General features: G+C 36.3%; 1 protein-coding gene across 1 annotated transcript in view; it reads right to left on the bottom strand.

Moving 5' to 3' along the window:
- The window catches only part of TRDN (triadin), a 218,789-nt gene that overhangs the window by 22,302 nt on the left and 180,901 nt on the right, over positions 1 to 15,586 (bottom strand). Inside the window, exons 30-35 of the mRNA XM_050973020.1 lie at positions 9,510 to 9,536; positions 8,374 to 8,421; positions 3,898 to 3,942; positions 3,184 to 3,201; positions 1,535 to 1,582; positions 638 to 658 (exon numbers count right to left, since the gene is read on the bottom strand). Of these exons, the coding sequence (XP_050828977.1) occupies positions 638 to 658; positions 1,535 to 1,582; positions 3,184 to 3,201; positions 3,898 to 3,942; positions 8,374 to 8,421; positions 9,510 to 9,536 (207 nt within the window). The remainder of the gene's footprint in view (positions 1 to 637; positions 659 to 1,534; positions 1,583 to 3,183; positions 3,202 to 3,897; positions 3,943 to 8,373; positions 8,422 to 9,509; positions 9,537 to 15,586) is intronic.

Genomic DNA, 15,586 nt, shown 5'->3' with positions numbered 1-15,586 from the left:
TTAGGAAGCCTTTCTTTAAATGACCTTAAAAAGGACATTATCCCATGACTTCAGTGGAAGTTTTTGTAATGTGACAAATTCCCCTTGAATCCTCCTCAAACCTAATCTAAATTGGAAATATTTCTTTTTCTTTCTTTCTCTTTAATTTAATTTAGGTTTTTTATTAAAAAAAGGTTTTATTGGAACAAGGCCAGTGACATGCTTAGTGAATTAACGATGTAAGTAATTTCCAAATGGTAAAAGAATTAAGGAAAAGGTTGTCTAATTCAGTTATGCTACATGCTATTTTCTTGTTTTCAATAAACAGTATATTTACATAAATATAAATTATACATCTACACTCATCTCATCTAAACCCACCAGAATATCAGTTTTGCTACCAGTGTAATTTACATTATTTTCTAGGGAGCAAAAATTGCAAAGAGTTTGAATCTTGCATCTTCACAATATTGCATTATAAATGTGCTTGATTTTGTTGTGTTTGGCTGTCAGTAAGCAGACAGAATACAAGAGTATCTGTAGTATAAGCAAGAAAATAGCATTATCTAACATGAGAAAATTGCAAAAATGTAAATTTAGACAACATGCATCTGAAAAGAAGGTTTATATTCCATAAGAAATAAGTCATTACACGTACTTGCAGTGTTTTTCGGTTTGACTGGGAAGTAAAAAGAGGAAAGAAAAAATGGGATAAACAGTCAGATTTGGCATAATATTGTTATGGCAGAAAATGGCTTATTTGTTCTATATGTTTCCATGTATCAAAACATATTTTTACTAATCTCACAGTAATTAAGAACAATCTAATAATGAATGATATTAGTAGGGGTGTTCTAAATTACAGACTGAGATTGTTTTGGTAGAGTTAAGGATGACTAATATTAACAATAAAAGTTTTAATTCTTCACTTATTTCCTCTCATGAAGAAGCATGGAGCAGACATTTTTTAAACACATGATGATAATCCACAGTGAAATTGAACAATGCTCCTTCCTATACCAGCATCAATTTTGCTCTGTCATGTGCAAGTGTGACTGTGCGTGAGCTGTGATATCAGAGACATTTACCACAGAATGTGGATGGTGCCAGATCAAGATCTAAGTACTATATCATATGATACCTGCAATGGATGAAAATTTAACTATTGCTCATGCTGGGAGGTTCACTTTTTGTGGAGTCCAAATAAAAGGCAGACCCCCCCCAAATAATTAGCAAAATGGAACCATTTAAAGTAAGCTGGTTCAGAAAGCAGCTCAAATTCTTTACTGACATATGCCTTTGACATCAATAGAATTACAGAGGCAGAAATTTGACCTTTGATGCGTACATATATCTATATCTTAAAAGGAAAACCAGCATTACAAGTATGTATTGTGTTATTTAGTTTGTTGTACGGCATGTCAGGGCTATTCTATACATCAAAATACATCACAGGACAATGGTTTTGACATTTGTCATATGCAATTGTATTTCACTATTTCTTTAAATAACATTTTCAAAATAAATATGCAGAAAAAACTACAGGAGTGCTTACCTGGTTTTGTAAGGGGAACATCTTTTTCATGTCTGACTGCTTCATGCTCTAAACAAAAAAACAACAGCATAACAAAATTGCCATAATGTTTCTCAGTTACATTTTGCACTTTTTTGTTTTAGTAAGAAGGATTGCATGTAGGTTTTTCAGGCTTAAACATTTGCCTTCTCTTGTTTAATGCCGTTATTTTGAAAAAGAAACCCACAAATTAATGGTTATTAAAAGATTATCTGCTGAGGGATCTGCCACAAAATAGCAAAGTTCATTAGTACTGCACAAAGCTTCACAAATATAGCTACTATTAATCTACTAAGAGTCATGCATGTGTCTTAAGAAAGAAGTAAGTTAGCAGGTTCTTCTGTAATTTCTTCAATGCAATTTTTATCCATTTTCAATTTTTATTATTGGAAAGGATAGTGCAGAGTAAACTCAGCGAACATTCACTCATCCTTTGTTCTTGATTCAGATACACTTGAGCAGAATTCCCAAAGTCTTGGACACATACTATTACATATGAATAAATTATATTTAGAAAATTCATCTCATCTCCACATGCCTGTTTTCCTACCCCTCCTCCCACCCTTCTACTTCATAATTATTACTGAAAAAATTATAATTTATGTTGCTGGAAATAGAAAAGTTGAAGCAGCTTTTTTTTTCAAATAGGTCTAACAAACAAAAGTCAGACTTTGGAAAAACCCTACTGTGCAGATCTTATGGCACAGTAACAGCTATGCAATGGAAACTGTGGCCAAAATGCATTTTATGGCTGTGGAATCAATGGACAGCTCTGCTGGCCTTGTTTCTCAGCTCAAGGTCTGTGCATCACTTTCCTTTTGAGAAATGAGGACCCAAAAGCATGCTGTAAAGTGGAAAGTGCTGAAAATGGGAATGGCCTCTGAAAAAAGGGCAATATGCCTCAGCCTTTCTGCTACTCAGATGAATAATTGAACTCCTGGTAGCTGTGATTTCAGGTGGGGAGACAAGTTGAGAAATGCTGAGATGAAGACATCATACAGAATTTCAAATGGGAAATTCTTTTATGAAGCATGAATGAAAAATTGGTTCAGTGGAGAGTGAATCATTTCTCACATCTGGACTTTTTTTGATCATTTAATTATTTTGGCAATTAATTGACAGTTTAAATTATTATTATTGTAGTTGAATCTGCATTCTGAAGGTGTGTGAAAGGTATAGAAAATCAATAAGCAGGCTGTGTGGTAAGTTAAGGTATTGACTCTCTTGAGTCCTTTTTGACTGAGAAGAATTCAGGATGCAGTTAATATTAATTTCAATTTTTTTCTTTAACTTACCAGGAGCATTTATTCAAGCCAGGTATTTTTTAATAGTGATTTTTAAAAGACTTTAACTTCTGTGTGAATTTTTGTTGATGGGACTTTTTATATGGGAAACTTAGAATGAATTCACTCCTGCACTGTAGCAATTGGTTATGTCAAAAGGGTTTTTAAATAGCAACAAGACAGTATGTTAAATGAAAGGAATGGGAGACATAATAGTGATAAAGACACTATAATTTAAAGCAAAACTAGAAATTGCCAAGGGCATGCTTCCTTATGTAAAAGTAGAAAAAGGTACATGCATCCAACAGTTTTACAGGAATTTTTCTGATTAAGGTAAGAATAACATACTTGCTGGCTTTGCCTGGGCTACAGAAGACAAAAGAGATAAAATTGTAGTAGTTAGATACAGATAGAAAAAAAAACAACCTCTTTTTTTTTCCCTTTCTTTTTTAAGATTCAAGCATTTGATCGGAGTCTGTTCTCACTTGTCCTTAGCTCCCCCTACTTCTGCAGGGATGCACAGCATTCAAAGTTTAGACAGCTTTGTGTTGACTGCCAGTGATGATGAGGATGTTATAATTCCCTGACTGACTCTTCACAGCTTCTAGAACACTCATTATTGCTTGATTTTTTGTTTCCTGTCAGCATTACATTAAAAAAACTATGAGGTCTTAATCACAGATAAGACCCAAAGATTGAGTTTACATTTTCTCCATAGGACTGATCCAAAGTCCAATCCATCTGGTAATTTATCCTCATATTTGGGATCCTTTCAGAGGTCTGATTTACAGCTACACCTCACTTCATTAGCCCAGCTCTGGCTAATGACAGGCTGGAACAAGCAGTCAAAAACTGAAAGACCTTGACCTGTCTTCATCATTGGAAAGACGATTCTTAATAGAACAGAAGCTGCAATTTCCACTCTTTGGTTTGGCTTTGTGATCAGTTACACATTTTAAACCAAAATATTGCAATGCAAATATGCTACACTAGATGAGTGCTGAATTGTGTTTAGTAACCCCCTCCCCCTCCATCAGTCAGGGGAGAATCACTTATTCTTACCTGACTTCTCAGTAGGAGTTGTTTTTTGTTGTTTCATTTTCTCCTCTGTATCATGAAAGCAGCAGTAAAATCACAATGTGTTAGCATAGGTTCATATAATTGGAAAGATATTTCTATAGGTGATATTATGCATATGGCTCACAATGACAAAATAAATGCATGTCTTCACCATCACTGTACCATTATAGCACTGTAAAACAGCATGCAGGCATTATGAGTTCTGACTGCATGGTGAGATCATGTTCATGGGAAAAGTAAATTACTGGGCCTGATGTCTCAGCTGCCAGAAAATAGCCTCAAACCCTTCAGCATCTTTCAGGCAGGCACTCAGGTGGAAGCCATCCTATTCCTGCATCCATTACACCTTTGCCAGCAGCACCTTCCTGAGTGTCTAAGTCCAACAGCTGGGTATTAAACAACACTAAGAACTTCCAAATACCTTCTAGAACTTTCTAACTACAATATTTCTAACTCCAACTTTCTAACTACTATTTCCAAATACCTTTCTAGACTGTCTAACTACAAACGTGGGTGGAGGTATTCACATGTGTCTACACTCGGAAGATGAAAAAGTTTTGGAGACACCCCAGCACGTACCAGGTCACAGAGAGACACATGGGACAGTCCAAAATGCCAGTCCATACCACCTGCTACTGGACAAGCCTGCCCAGACCTAGCTGGACATCTGTGACAGGACCTTGGAGCAACCTTGAACTTCTGCTAATCTTATAGGAAAAGCTGCCCAAGCCCCCATGCTCTTGAGCTGCATGTGGATTTGCTCAGCACAATTCTCAGATGATGAGGGCCATGCTAACATTGGCCACAAGACCTGAACTTCCTCTTCTCCATGTAAGTTGGTGGGACTACACTTTCTAATCAAGTGGGGTTTGTTTTACCTTCCCAGTGTCCCACTCAGGGGGAAACTGGGATGTTTATGTTCAGATTTCTACTCTGCCCTGTTTGGTTGATTTAAATTCACCCTACCTCATCCTTTTATAGCTCTACTCCCTTTTATGTCTTTTTCCATAATTGAATTCCCCTCCTAAACTCTACCTTTCAACAATCACATACATTCATAAATTCTTCTTAAATATGCTTAAGACACAGTCAGACTGTATTTGCCATTCCTCTTGCTGAAAGCAGTTTGCAGCCACTGCCTCTGGCCCCTTCCTTTCCACTAAGACCTCTGGAAGCCATCAGATCAAGGATGACAATGACTGTGTGGAGATCAGGTTGGGCAGATATCTCTTGGTCCCCTTTTCTTGTTTGTTTGGGTCCATTTCTGGAAGAGAATCAGCACTGATGGGGTCAAATATAGGGAGGGATAAAGCTCTCCGGTTACTAATATTTTCTATTGGAAATTAGACATAGCTCTTCATTGCTATGCTTTTCATTTGTTTTCTGGTATGTGTCAATTAAATTTCTCTTACTTTGTATTAAGTTTAGGGCAGTTTTATCAACCTTACTCAGCTATTGTTGCTGTCAGTTTCTTATGAAAGCCATGAATTAAAAATCTCATCTCCGTGTTGTGAATGTGGAGCTAGAAATGTTTTATAGCACAACCAGCAGCTTGAAGATGCAACTTATTATTCTCACTTAAGAGAAAGTGTCTTTTTTCTGCTGTTAGAGGAGCTTTAACATATAACAGTGAATTTCACTAATTTAGATTGGGACATTAAATTTTCTTGGTAACAATACAGAAGAAAACGTGGTATGCTGCCTTTAAACAAAGGTCCTTTAATATGCCCTGGTTTAATGACAAGTAAAAATAAAAAGGGTTCTCTTTCTTTGGATATTATCCAGACACTTTTGAACATTAAATAAGATATTTTTCCTTCCTAATTCTGTTGAGAATGTACAGCAATATTTGCTTTGTAACTCTGGGATAACAAGTCTGTGAGGAAATAAGTAAGGAAATAAGTTTGTGAGTAGGTGGCACATCTGATTGATTTGAAAGTAGGGGCAGTATTTTTTCTCAGAATGAATTTATCTTGAAAACAGGACAGGCCTGTGGATTTGCATTCACCTGGGAATGAGCACAGTAATTCTTTGGTACTCATTCACATTCTGCAACCTAACCACACAGCAAATATTGGTCTGCTGATTCCACTGGAGAGAACACCCTAATGCATTCCCTGGCAGAACTATAGGTGGTGGCTTCTTGGCTTTTTCTCTGAGTTTCCAGCCACTGGTTGTAGCCAGAAGGGAAACTGAAGGAGTAGAATATCCAGACTTAAGGAGAACTGTCTTATAAGGGAATTCACTTTAAGACATCAGGAAGCTTCATAAAATTGATCAGTTCACCACATTCAGTATGAGGAAAAGCAGAGAAAACCATATGATTAGGATAATACATATTATTTTGCCAAGAACTGAAGTAATATTTATAATTTTTCCTGTATTCTTTTTTACCCCATCATGGGGAGTCTTCCAAATAAAAAAATTAAACAATTTTGAGGACTTCATAAAGCTATAAAGAGTAAAAAAATTGTTATGAATATTGAAAAAACCCTGATTTTGAGTAAGCCCAAAGTTTAAAGTTCTGAAATCTTTCATTGAAGAGAATTTATTTGCTCTGCAGGGCTCCAGTTTTGCAGCACTACAAGCATTAATATTAATTTTTTTTCCCTGATGTACCTAATTTAAATGGAAAAAATAAGGCTGTAAACATTTCTCTGTGTCTTGCAGGCAGTTTCAGCAGAATTACATCAGAAATGGAATCCTTTGCTTTACTTGCCTTCACTGACATACACAAAACACTCTAATTTAAACTTTTCCCTATGGGATCAATGTATTTTCTGAAATTCTATAGTATTTTAGTCATGTGATACTTCTAAGTCTGATGGCAGGAGGCATAAGAAAAATGGCTTGAAGCTGCACTGGATCAAGGTGAAAAAGGAGGCCACTGTTTTGTTCAGAATGAAGCTTTTATTATTCAAGCTGTTAACTCAAGAGCACTCCTTGGCACACAGCAGGCAGAAGCACTATTACCACCAGTGCCTGCAGATTAATACTTCCAGTCATCAAGTGAAACTCAAAACAGCCACTGTTCTCCAAAGCAACCATTTATCATCTGAGAATAGGGATTTTATGCTAAAGGAAATTTAGCAAGCATTTTTCTATCTTTTTTTCCCTTCAAGCACCTAAATACCAAGGGCTTGGGGTCTGGAGTGTACTGTACTATGCAAGAGTAAAATCCTAATCAGTCCAATACACTGGTTTGTGACACAGGGCTCTGATGTTTGAGAATGCCCTACCAAGGAAATTTAGCCACCCAGCTTGGCTTCCTCATTCCTGCCTTGACTGAATTCACCTAATGCCTGAAGCATTCTGCTAGCTGTTAATACACAAAAAGTGATCAGTGAGTTAAATAAAAAGCTTAGCCTATGTGTCTTTGAAAGAAGAAGAGAAATATTTTTTCCCTATTGACTCAAAACCAATATATCTTCAGTAAATCAGATCCTCAAGGCTTCCAGAAACATGAAAATGTCTATGAAAATATTTAACCCTCAAGGTAGAATATTGTACATTAGAAAAATGAATGAGAAAAGTACTAAATACATAGAAGAAATTTATTTCTTAAAAAAATAGGAAAAAATTAATTAAATAAAGCCTGCTTGCTTATCATTGAACACATAAGGTTTAAATGGTTTATTTCAATCACTTATTCATGATCACTTCATTTCAATGTCAAGTTCAAACAGCAGCACTTCCAGCAAAGGTCAATGGGATGTGGATGCTTGCTTTCCAGTCCCCACTGCTTCTGGAGTGGAGACTGGGAAACCACTCAGGAGTGATGTAAGCTGAGCATCAATAGCTGAGTTTTCTGTGAGGTTACCCTCTTAGTCTTGTTAATTCACACCAGACTAAGCTCTGGATCCTTTAGGCCCTTCCTCCTCAAAAAACATGATTAGAAGAGAGCCCTGGTTTGAAAGGGAGACCCTTTGTCCTGCTCCAGCCAGGTATTATTTACAGTTCACCCAAGTGCACAGTCAGTCCAGGATTAGTATTGCTATTCTTAGTTCAGCTCCTGTTACTTTTGAGTTTCAGGAGCTTGAGGCTGACTACTGTGTGTACTCAATGAGGTTGTAACTTCTCCTTTTTGGGGGGCCCACACACACCTAATGTGATAACTAATGTACTAAAAAGGTTGAGAAGGGTTAATTCCCACTGCAGCTCTTTGACATAGTGCAGGGCATTAAAGCACTCCTTCCTCACACTCTGGGAAACGGGTTTTGCTAATGCTTTTTACTACACTAGTGAGAAAAGTCACAAGAAAAGTCAAAAACTGTGACAGCTGAGTCCTTTTAGTTAAACGTCCCCCTCATTTTTGCTCCTCTCCAAGACACTGAAAAAAACAATGGCTCAAAGCAAACCACCTGTGCCTGGCTCAAGGAAGTGTCCATGTTTTTCACACCACACATATCCACACTAAGTGGATAAGGGTGTAAATGGAGATTACTTCACCAAACCTACCTGGCTTAGTCTGAGAGACAGCTTTTTCATGTTTGACACGTTCATGCTCTGAAAATAAGAACCCCTGTATTAGAAGGATTTTTAATTTTTAGATGATTTAAAAAATAAAAGATTCCCATTATAGTTTTAAAATAGACTTTGTATTACATATTTCCACTAGACTTGAGAAGAATATTTTGATAACTATATTTCTCAAGAAACGATGTTGAGCTATTTTTCCCTATAAAATTAAAATAATGAAAAGTCTTTTTAAACTTTTTTAAATGTGGCTTAATTATTGTCTGTGGATTTTTAGAAATATAATAGAATTTCTAAAATTATGAATTGCTTCTAGTATTAATTGCAATTGTTATCACTGATCTTCTGTATAGAAAATTTCTCCTTTATCTTTAATATAGAAACAATGGCAGTTTTTGTTGCAACAGAAGTGGGGTTTTCTTGTAAAGAATGACAAATAAATGTTCATTATTTTGCATAATGGAAAAGAGAAAAAAGCTTTCCATGTTTCTCTTTGTCCTGGATTTGGCTGGACTAGAGCTAATTTTCTTCATGTTAGCTAGTATGGAGATCCCACAAATGTACTGTGAGGCACTAATAATAAAGGATATTATTCTATATTATAATAAATGTGTATGCAATTTTGTGCTATTTAAAACCAGTGTGCTATCTAGATCCCAACATTATGAGAGAGAAAATATTTCAGAGGAATGTAAAAACTATGTTTAATTCTGATTTGTAGCTCTGAAGTCTAAGCTGTGCAGCAGGCAAGCATTGCAGCATACCAAGAAATAAATCTCTAAAACTTGGACCAGAGGCCTGGCCAGAGAATTGCAGAGGCCCTTCCCCATCTGTGGCCCCCTGGATTGTTTCCCTGTGTGAACCTGCCATGGAGACAAAAGGTATGGGTGGGTCTCAGCTGAACTGGAAAAGGGTTTCTATGCACACTGGAACCTGTGAAACACACCTGGTCCTGCATTAGCAGAATGAGTCTTTGAAAACCAGTTTCATAAATCAAAATGTTGTGTGAGTTTGTGTTGATGAATTCCACCTTAAGCTGCTAAAACTTTGTAAAAATAAAGAAACATCTTCCTTCTGAAAGTTAAAATAACAATATTCTGTATTGCCTTGGTACTTACTGTGTTCGTGCGGGTTCTCTGAGGTAGCTAGAAGTAAACAAAAAAGGAATATTTTAATAATTTTGTAGCTGTGATGCAGAATTTAGTTCATTTCTTAGTGACACTTTAAACATATAAAATTTCAGTGAAATCTGTATTGAAGTGTGCAGCAGTTATCTTGTGTCACCTACACTGTGCACCCCAGATGCATAAATGGGACACAGCTACAGAACACAGGCATCCTGAATTCTTCATTTGGCCAAAATTTGGTACAAACACCCTGGGAAGGCTCTGCACCTCTTCTGAGGGCTGAGTCTCCTCACCAAACCTGGGGAAACTACCTGGCTAAGCAAGGTGCTTACCTTCCTTAGTGCCCACTAAGAGACAGGGCAAATTCAGACCATAAGGTCTCTACCAGACAAAGACAGAAAACGAATTTTAGCTCGAGTGAGGAAACAACACTGAGGGCAGTCTAAAGGTGACAGTCCCTGACAATTGCACCTGCTCTTTGAGGCCAATGAATTTCACAGATGGCTTCAGTGATACTCCAACAAGGAGAAAGACATTTGAAAATGTTCATTAACTTCATTAAGCCACTTCTAAACAAAAGGATTTCAGTGCTGTGACTTCTAAACTTTGTGCCATTTAATTTTCTGCATTTTTATAGAAAAAAAATCCCGGGAGAGATAAAATTGAAAACTAAATGAATACTTTCCACGGATGTTAAGACAGCATTTCTCAGGTAAAGAAATGAGAGCTTGGCAGCTGTACCCAATGCCATTATTGTTTCTGCAGAAGGAAGTGAAATGTCAAGACCTAGCCCTCCAGCTGGATTTTTCTTCTTGACTTTTGCTATGCAGCTGTTGTTTTCAAGAGAAAAAAGGCTCCACCACCTGCATGTCTTCTGTGTGTGAGACAGAGAAATCCCACAGAGAGATGCAGCAGGGCAGGGGATGAGCTGCCTTTGCAGCTCCATCAGCACAAGCAATAAAACTGCTGCTGTGAGCTCCCAGGCTGTGATTCACTGAGCTCCCGAGCTCCCCAGCTCTCACTTGGGACAAAAACTGCTGTGCATGTGGGTTTCTGTTTCACTTGTTTTCCCTGCAGTATAAAATCCACTCCCATTTTACATCCAGTCTCTAATCCAAGTTCTTGGGCATTTAAGGAGACAGCAACTGGAAATGGTATACAGAACAAAGTAAAAAAAGCCCAGAACATTTTTGTGGGTAATAAAGAGTAAAGAAAGAGTAAAGATACAAAGCAAGTGTATATGCTTGCTCTGAACTGAGGAATCAGAAATAGGAGTTCAAAAAAAAAAAAAAAAGTCCAAGGACAAAGCCGCATTGGTTATTTTTATGAGTGTAAAAAAAACTTTCTATAAATTTAGGCTCATTTAACATCACAAAACCAACCAAAATGGAGTTCCCTAAGCATCATAAGCTGAGGCAAATTCTATTGCAACTGAGTTTCCATGAAATATGTCTGAAATTTGTAGAGGAAATTATTTTTATTGTGTCAAAAGACATAGTGAGACATGTTCAGGGAATATAAATTTCAATTTTCAAAAAGGAATTTCAAAGCAAATATTTAAACCAAATCTGAACATTATACCAGTAGCTAGTATAATGACTTATAATAACTAATAACTAACTAATAACTAATAATAACTAACACAGAATATTGTGCCATATAACTCAGTGATCACCCAAAGATGTCAGAGCTAGACCACATATGAACAGTGTTAATTTAAATACTCTATTCTGACACTGTTTAGCGAATTTTACAAGCAAACTTTTGTAATATCCTCATCTAAGATCTGGCTAAAATGAAAACAAAACCATTACTCTTTAACTTTCTAGTAAAGCCAATACAGTTATTTCCCCTTTTATGCTAAATATCAGCCACAGAGAATGTTTAAAACAATAGGAACTCAGCTAAAGTCTGGTTCTTGAAGTTTGTGAAAGTACCTCTGTTGTCCTTTTCCATCTTTTCTGTGGAGGCATTAATTAGACAAACTCGTATAATGTGGGCATCAAGACAGATTGAAGACTGAGATTACTGCTATCTGCAGTTTGCCTGAAAGTGCAGCTTCCTTATTTCTGGCATAACACTCAGAGATATTTCTACCAGATAGTTTGATGAAATAATGGAGATTTTCTGAAGTTAAAAGTCTCTAGAATGTTGGTTATTTCTAAAAAATATCGATAATTTTTGACTTAAAAAAGCCAATACGAAACACCAAGGCAAAATTTTGAAATGGTATTAGGGCCATAAATATAAATCTTTATGTTTTGCGAACTGTGATTTCACTCAATTCAATATTAATGTCATCCTTCTTCTGTGTCATTATCTCATTAAAAAATGTAACTCAAATGACATCTAGACTAAGCACAAAGTTGAAAAATGAAATCCTAAGACCAATAGATTCGTTTTTACAGTATCACAATTATCTATAACATGGGTACCTTGATTTTTATTCTACTTAGTAAAAATAGCAAGATGATAGTCCAGGTCACACTCTGCAAACTGTGTAATGATATATGTAATTTAGCCTAAAGGGTGAGAAATAAAGGCTGTGTTATGCACCTCTGGGAATCTCACACACTTCATGTAGTATCTTGCACTGAAAGTGCAAACAAGCGTTTTTTGTTTTGGCCACTGTTGGTGAGAGGGTGTTGGGCTAAATCAACTCTTGCTCTCATTTCAAATAGTTGTTCTGATGTGATTAGCTAACAGGACTACCTACTGGGTAAAAAAGTACTTATTGTTCACAATGGCAGCAAATTCAGTCCTAAGTAAGTGTTTTATCTTCATTTGTTTAACACTTAAATTGTACTAGAGGAGGTCAGATTTGAATTGAATGAAAACAGTCGGATTTTGATGAAGTATTTGAAGCTACACAAGAACTGGATCAATGAAATTATATGGTTCTACTCTCTGCAAAAATTTGCAATGTCTTTCCTGCCATTCTAAATTAAACTTGGAAAATGGGCTTCATAGATATCTTGCTGTTTTTCACTTCAAATGTTTTTTAGTTGCCTGCTATTCTGAAAGCCATGAGGGTATTAATTATATATGGCATATTTTTTGTAAATTAGATTCTGATACAGGTTCAGAAATGAAATCCTGCATTTTATTGAACCATAAATTGATAAAGCTAAAAGCAGAATGTGCTTTTTGTTTATAACATCTATTTTCCAGCTGGGTAACAGGTATTTGCCATTCAGACAGCAAATACCTTTGTGAGTGTGCACATTCTGTAAGAAAAGAATATGTTGTGCAGGAAATGAAAGCAATGCCAGAAGTACTTGTTTTAGTTAAGAAAAACAGAATAATAACCCACGCTGTAGCTGGGAAAAATTATTTCCAATTAGATAGTTACAGGTGTATTAAAATAAGGAATTTACTTTCCATTAGACAAAGTAAGAGCCTGGTTTGTTTCCCATTAAAGACAGCACAGAGATTCTTTACCATGTTTTGGACTGGACATTGCATGAATCCACAACACACACACAAGGTTAATCTGTAATAACGTTACAGGGCAAGAGAGAGATCAAGATCAACAGGAATCTTCTATTAGAATTATAAAAATTTGAAATGCATACCTTCCAGTTTACGCATCATGACAAAAGTAAAATTTGATTTCCTTACTAAATATGAGTTCATGCTCCCTGAACTACAGACAAATGAACTATTTGTCCTTTGGACCAATTAGTGAGCATTATTCCTTCCAAACCTAAGTTCCAAGAACTTAGAGGCCACATCATTGTGCATAATTTAAATAAGACAGTTTTGGTCTAGGTAGGTCAAGGTTTTTCAAACTGTAACGCAACTGTATTATAAAAAAGTCAAACAGAATAAAATACATTCCTCACATGTCTCAGATAATGAATTCAGAAAAAAAGGGCATTATTAAGACTTACTGCTCTGTTAAGGAGCAGTTCCCTACACTTGTGAAGTTGTCTGTACTCTTTATCATTCAAAGGAGAAGTCAAATGTTTGCATAAATTTTTAAGATCAGCAGACCTGATCTGTCATATCTGCCTGTCTTACTCAAGTTCTTCTGGCTAGATGAGAAGCAGGCAGACTATGTTGCAAAGCCAGTCTACTGAGCATATGTCTAAAAAAGTGACTCAAAAACCAGATTAGCTGCAGCAGCATTCCTAAGAAGAGATTGGCTTGTGCTCCTCCTGACCTCTGCTCTACATTGAAAAATTGCCTTGACAGAGAATGACCAACAGTTACCCCGTGGCCAAGTCAAAATAAAGAAAGCAAGAAGTGTGTGATGATGGCACACATAGGGTAAGCTGGTACATGATTAAAATAAACTGCATGCTCTACTAGCCTTGTCCTCACAGGATCTCTTAATTCCCTTCAACATCCATTTTTATTCTCTGGCTTGCTTTAAACCTAGTATTTTCCAAGATATTTGCCCAGGTTTGTAAACATTAGGGAATTATCATACCACATTAACATGACAAGTATGAAATGAGAAGTGTTTAAGACTGTCTGGAATATTTGCAGGGAAGCAGAGAACTTGGTCTCTTGGTCTAGGAATGCTCCTCTGAGGCTGTGCATCTCCACAGATTTCCACGGATCACTCTATCAGCAGTGGCTGAAGGATGATAATAAGATAAATTGTTGAGACAAACCCTCCTAAAATGCCATGGTTTTCCATTATCATTAATACTTAACCATCGATATTAGAGCATGTATGGTATTCACTTGAAACAAACTGATCTTCCTATTGCCACTTTCCATTAAAAAGAGCTGTCAGGCTGCTCTCACAGTTCTTTCTGCTTTATTTTCTTTATCAGAGCAGCCTAGCCCAAGATATCTATCTGCTTTCCTAGAGCTGTCGTGTTTGTGTCCTTGTTGTTTGGTTTGTTTTTTACCTCAGGGCTGCATATTGAAAAATGAGCTGACTCTTGGTTTTGGAGGATTTTGTTGACGTTGTCTGGAACAACTTGTTTTTTAAGACTTTTTTTTCCACTGGCTGTTCAAGAGTATTTTATATAACAGGGAAAACCAAAAAGTAATAGAGAGGAGGGAAGGGAGAAACTTTATCATGGTGTAAATATAATAGAAGTAGCAAAGAAGTAGAGACATTTCCAACATTTTTAAATGACTTTTAATAAGAGGAATTGTTTCAACTTCAATCTGAGATGCATGCCTTTAGGAATCATTAGTAATGATCCCAATCTTTCTCTGTTTCCCAGTTTGTCACTTAAACAATAGAAATGCTCTGGGAAATGTAAGTTGTTGAAACAGCAATCTTGCATGATGGCACTGAAAACTAATATCTTTAAAGAAGTATAAGTCCTAATATCCCAGGAGGACAAATCTTCCATCGAAAGAGCTGGAAAGAACAAAATTTCAGTCAAATGTAGATGAGGTACATCTGCTGCATTAATGCATTTCATCTTTAGGCACGTGTGGTGAAAGACCTGAAGAGCTTCCTCTCAATATCATCCTCAGCTTCTGACGTTTTCATGTGCTGTTCCCTGAAACTGTGGGATGGGAACATACAGATGAGGGAGAGTATCCTAACAAGCTTTCACTTTTAGAAATATCAGTTTTACATTTGCATATAGCTAAGGCAAAACACAGTGGAGCTTGGGTTGTCTTTATTGCAACATGAATTATTGACTCTTTAAGGGCAGCTGAGTGAAATCAGGCAGACTGAAGTTCATAGGATGTTAGAATGATTTTTCAGAATATAGATGTTAGTTTATGCAAAAAATGTTCACCACTCTATATAAAAAACTGGAGCCAAAAGTAGTACCTCTTGCTGATGTTAATATTTGTTATAATTGACTCTTCAGTCATAAGGCCTTTTATTGGTGAAAGCTGGCAAACTAACACCCCTGGGTCCAGATTCCATGCAAATACTTTGAAAAGGAACTTCTTAGTTGAGGTCCTTCTTATCTATGACTGGATTTGTAACAGCATCAGAATGACTAAAAATACATTTACATATGTTATTAAGTAAATGTGAAATAATAATAAATTAGAAAAGAATAAGATGGCCATGGAAATCTAGAAAATAAGAATTTTGCAGGAGAGATTAGTTGATGTAAGGGGTGGGGAACAATAAA

This window comes from Serinus canaria, chromosome 3 (genome assembly GCF_022539315.1).
Source record: "Serinus canaria isolate serCan28SL12 chromosome 3, serCan2020, whole genome shotgun sequence".
Classification (NCBI taxonomy): Eukaryota; Metazoa; Chordata; class Aves; order Passeriformes; family Fringillidae; genus Serinus; species Serinus canaria.
Note: the sequence above shows the minus strand (reverse complement) of the source record. Positions and strands in the feature narration are given on the sequence as shown.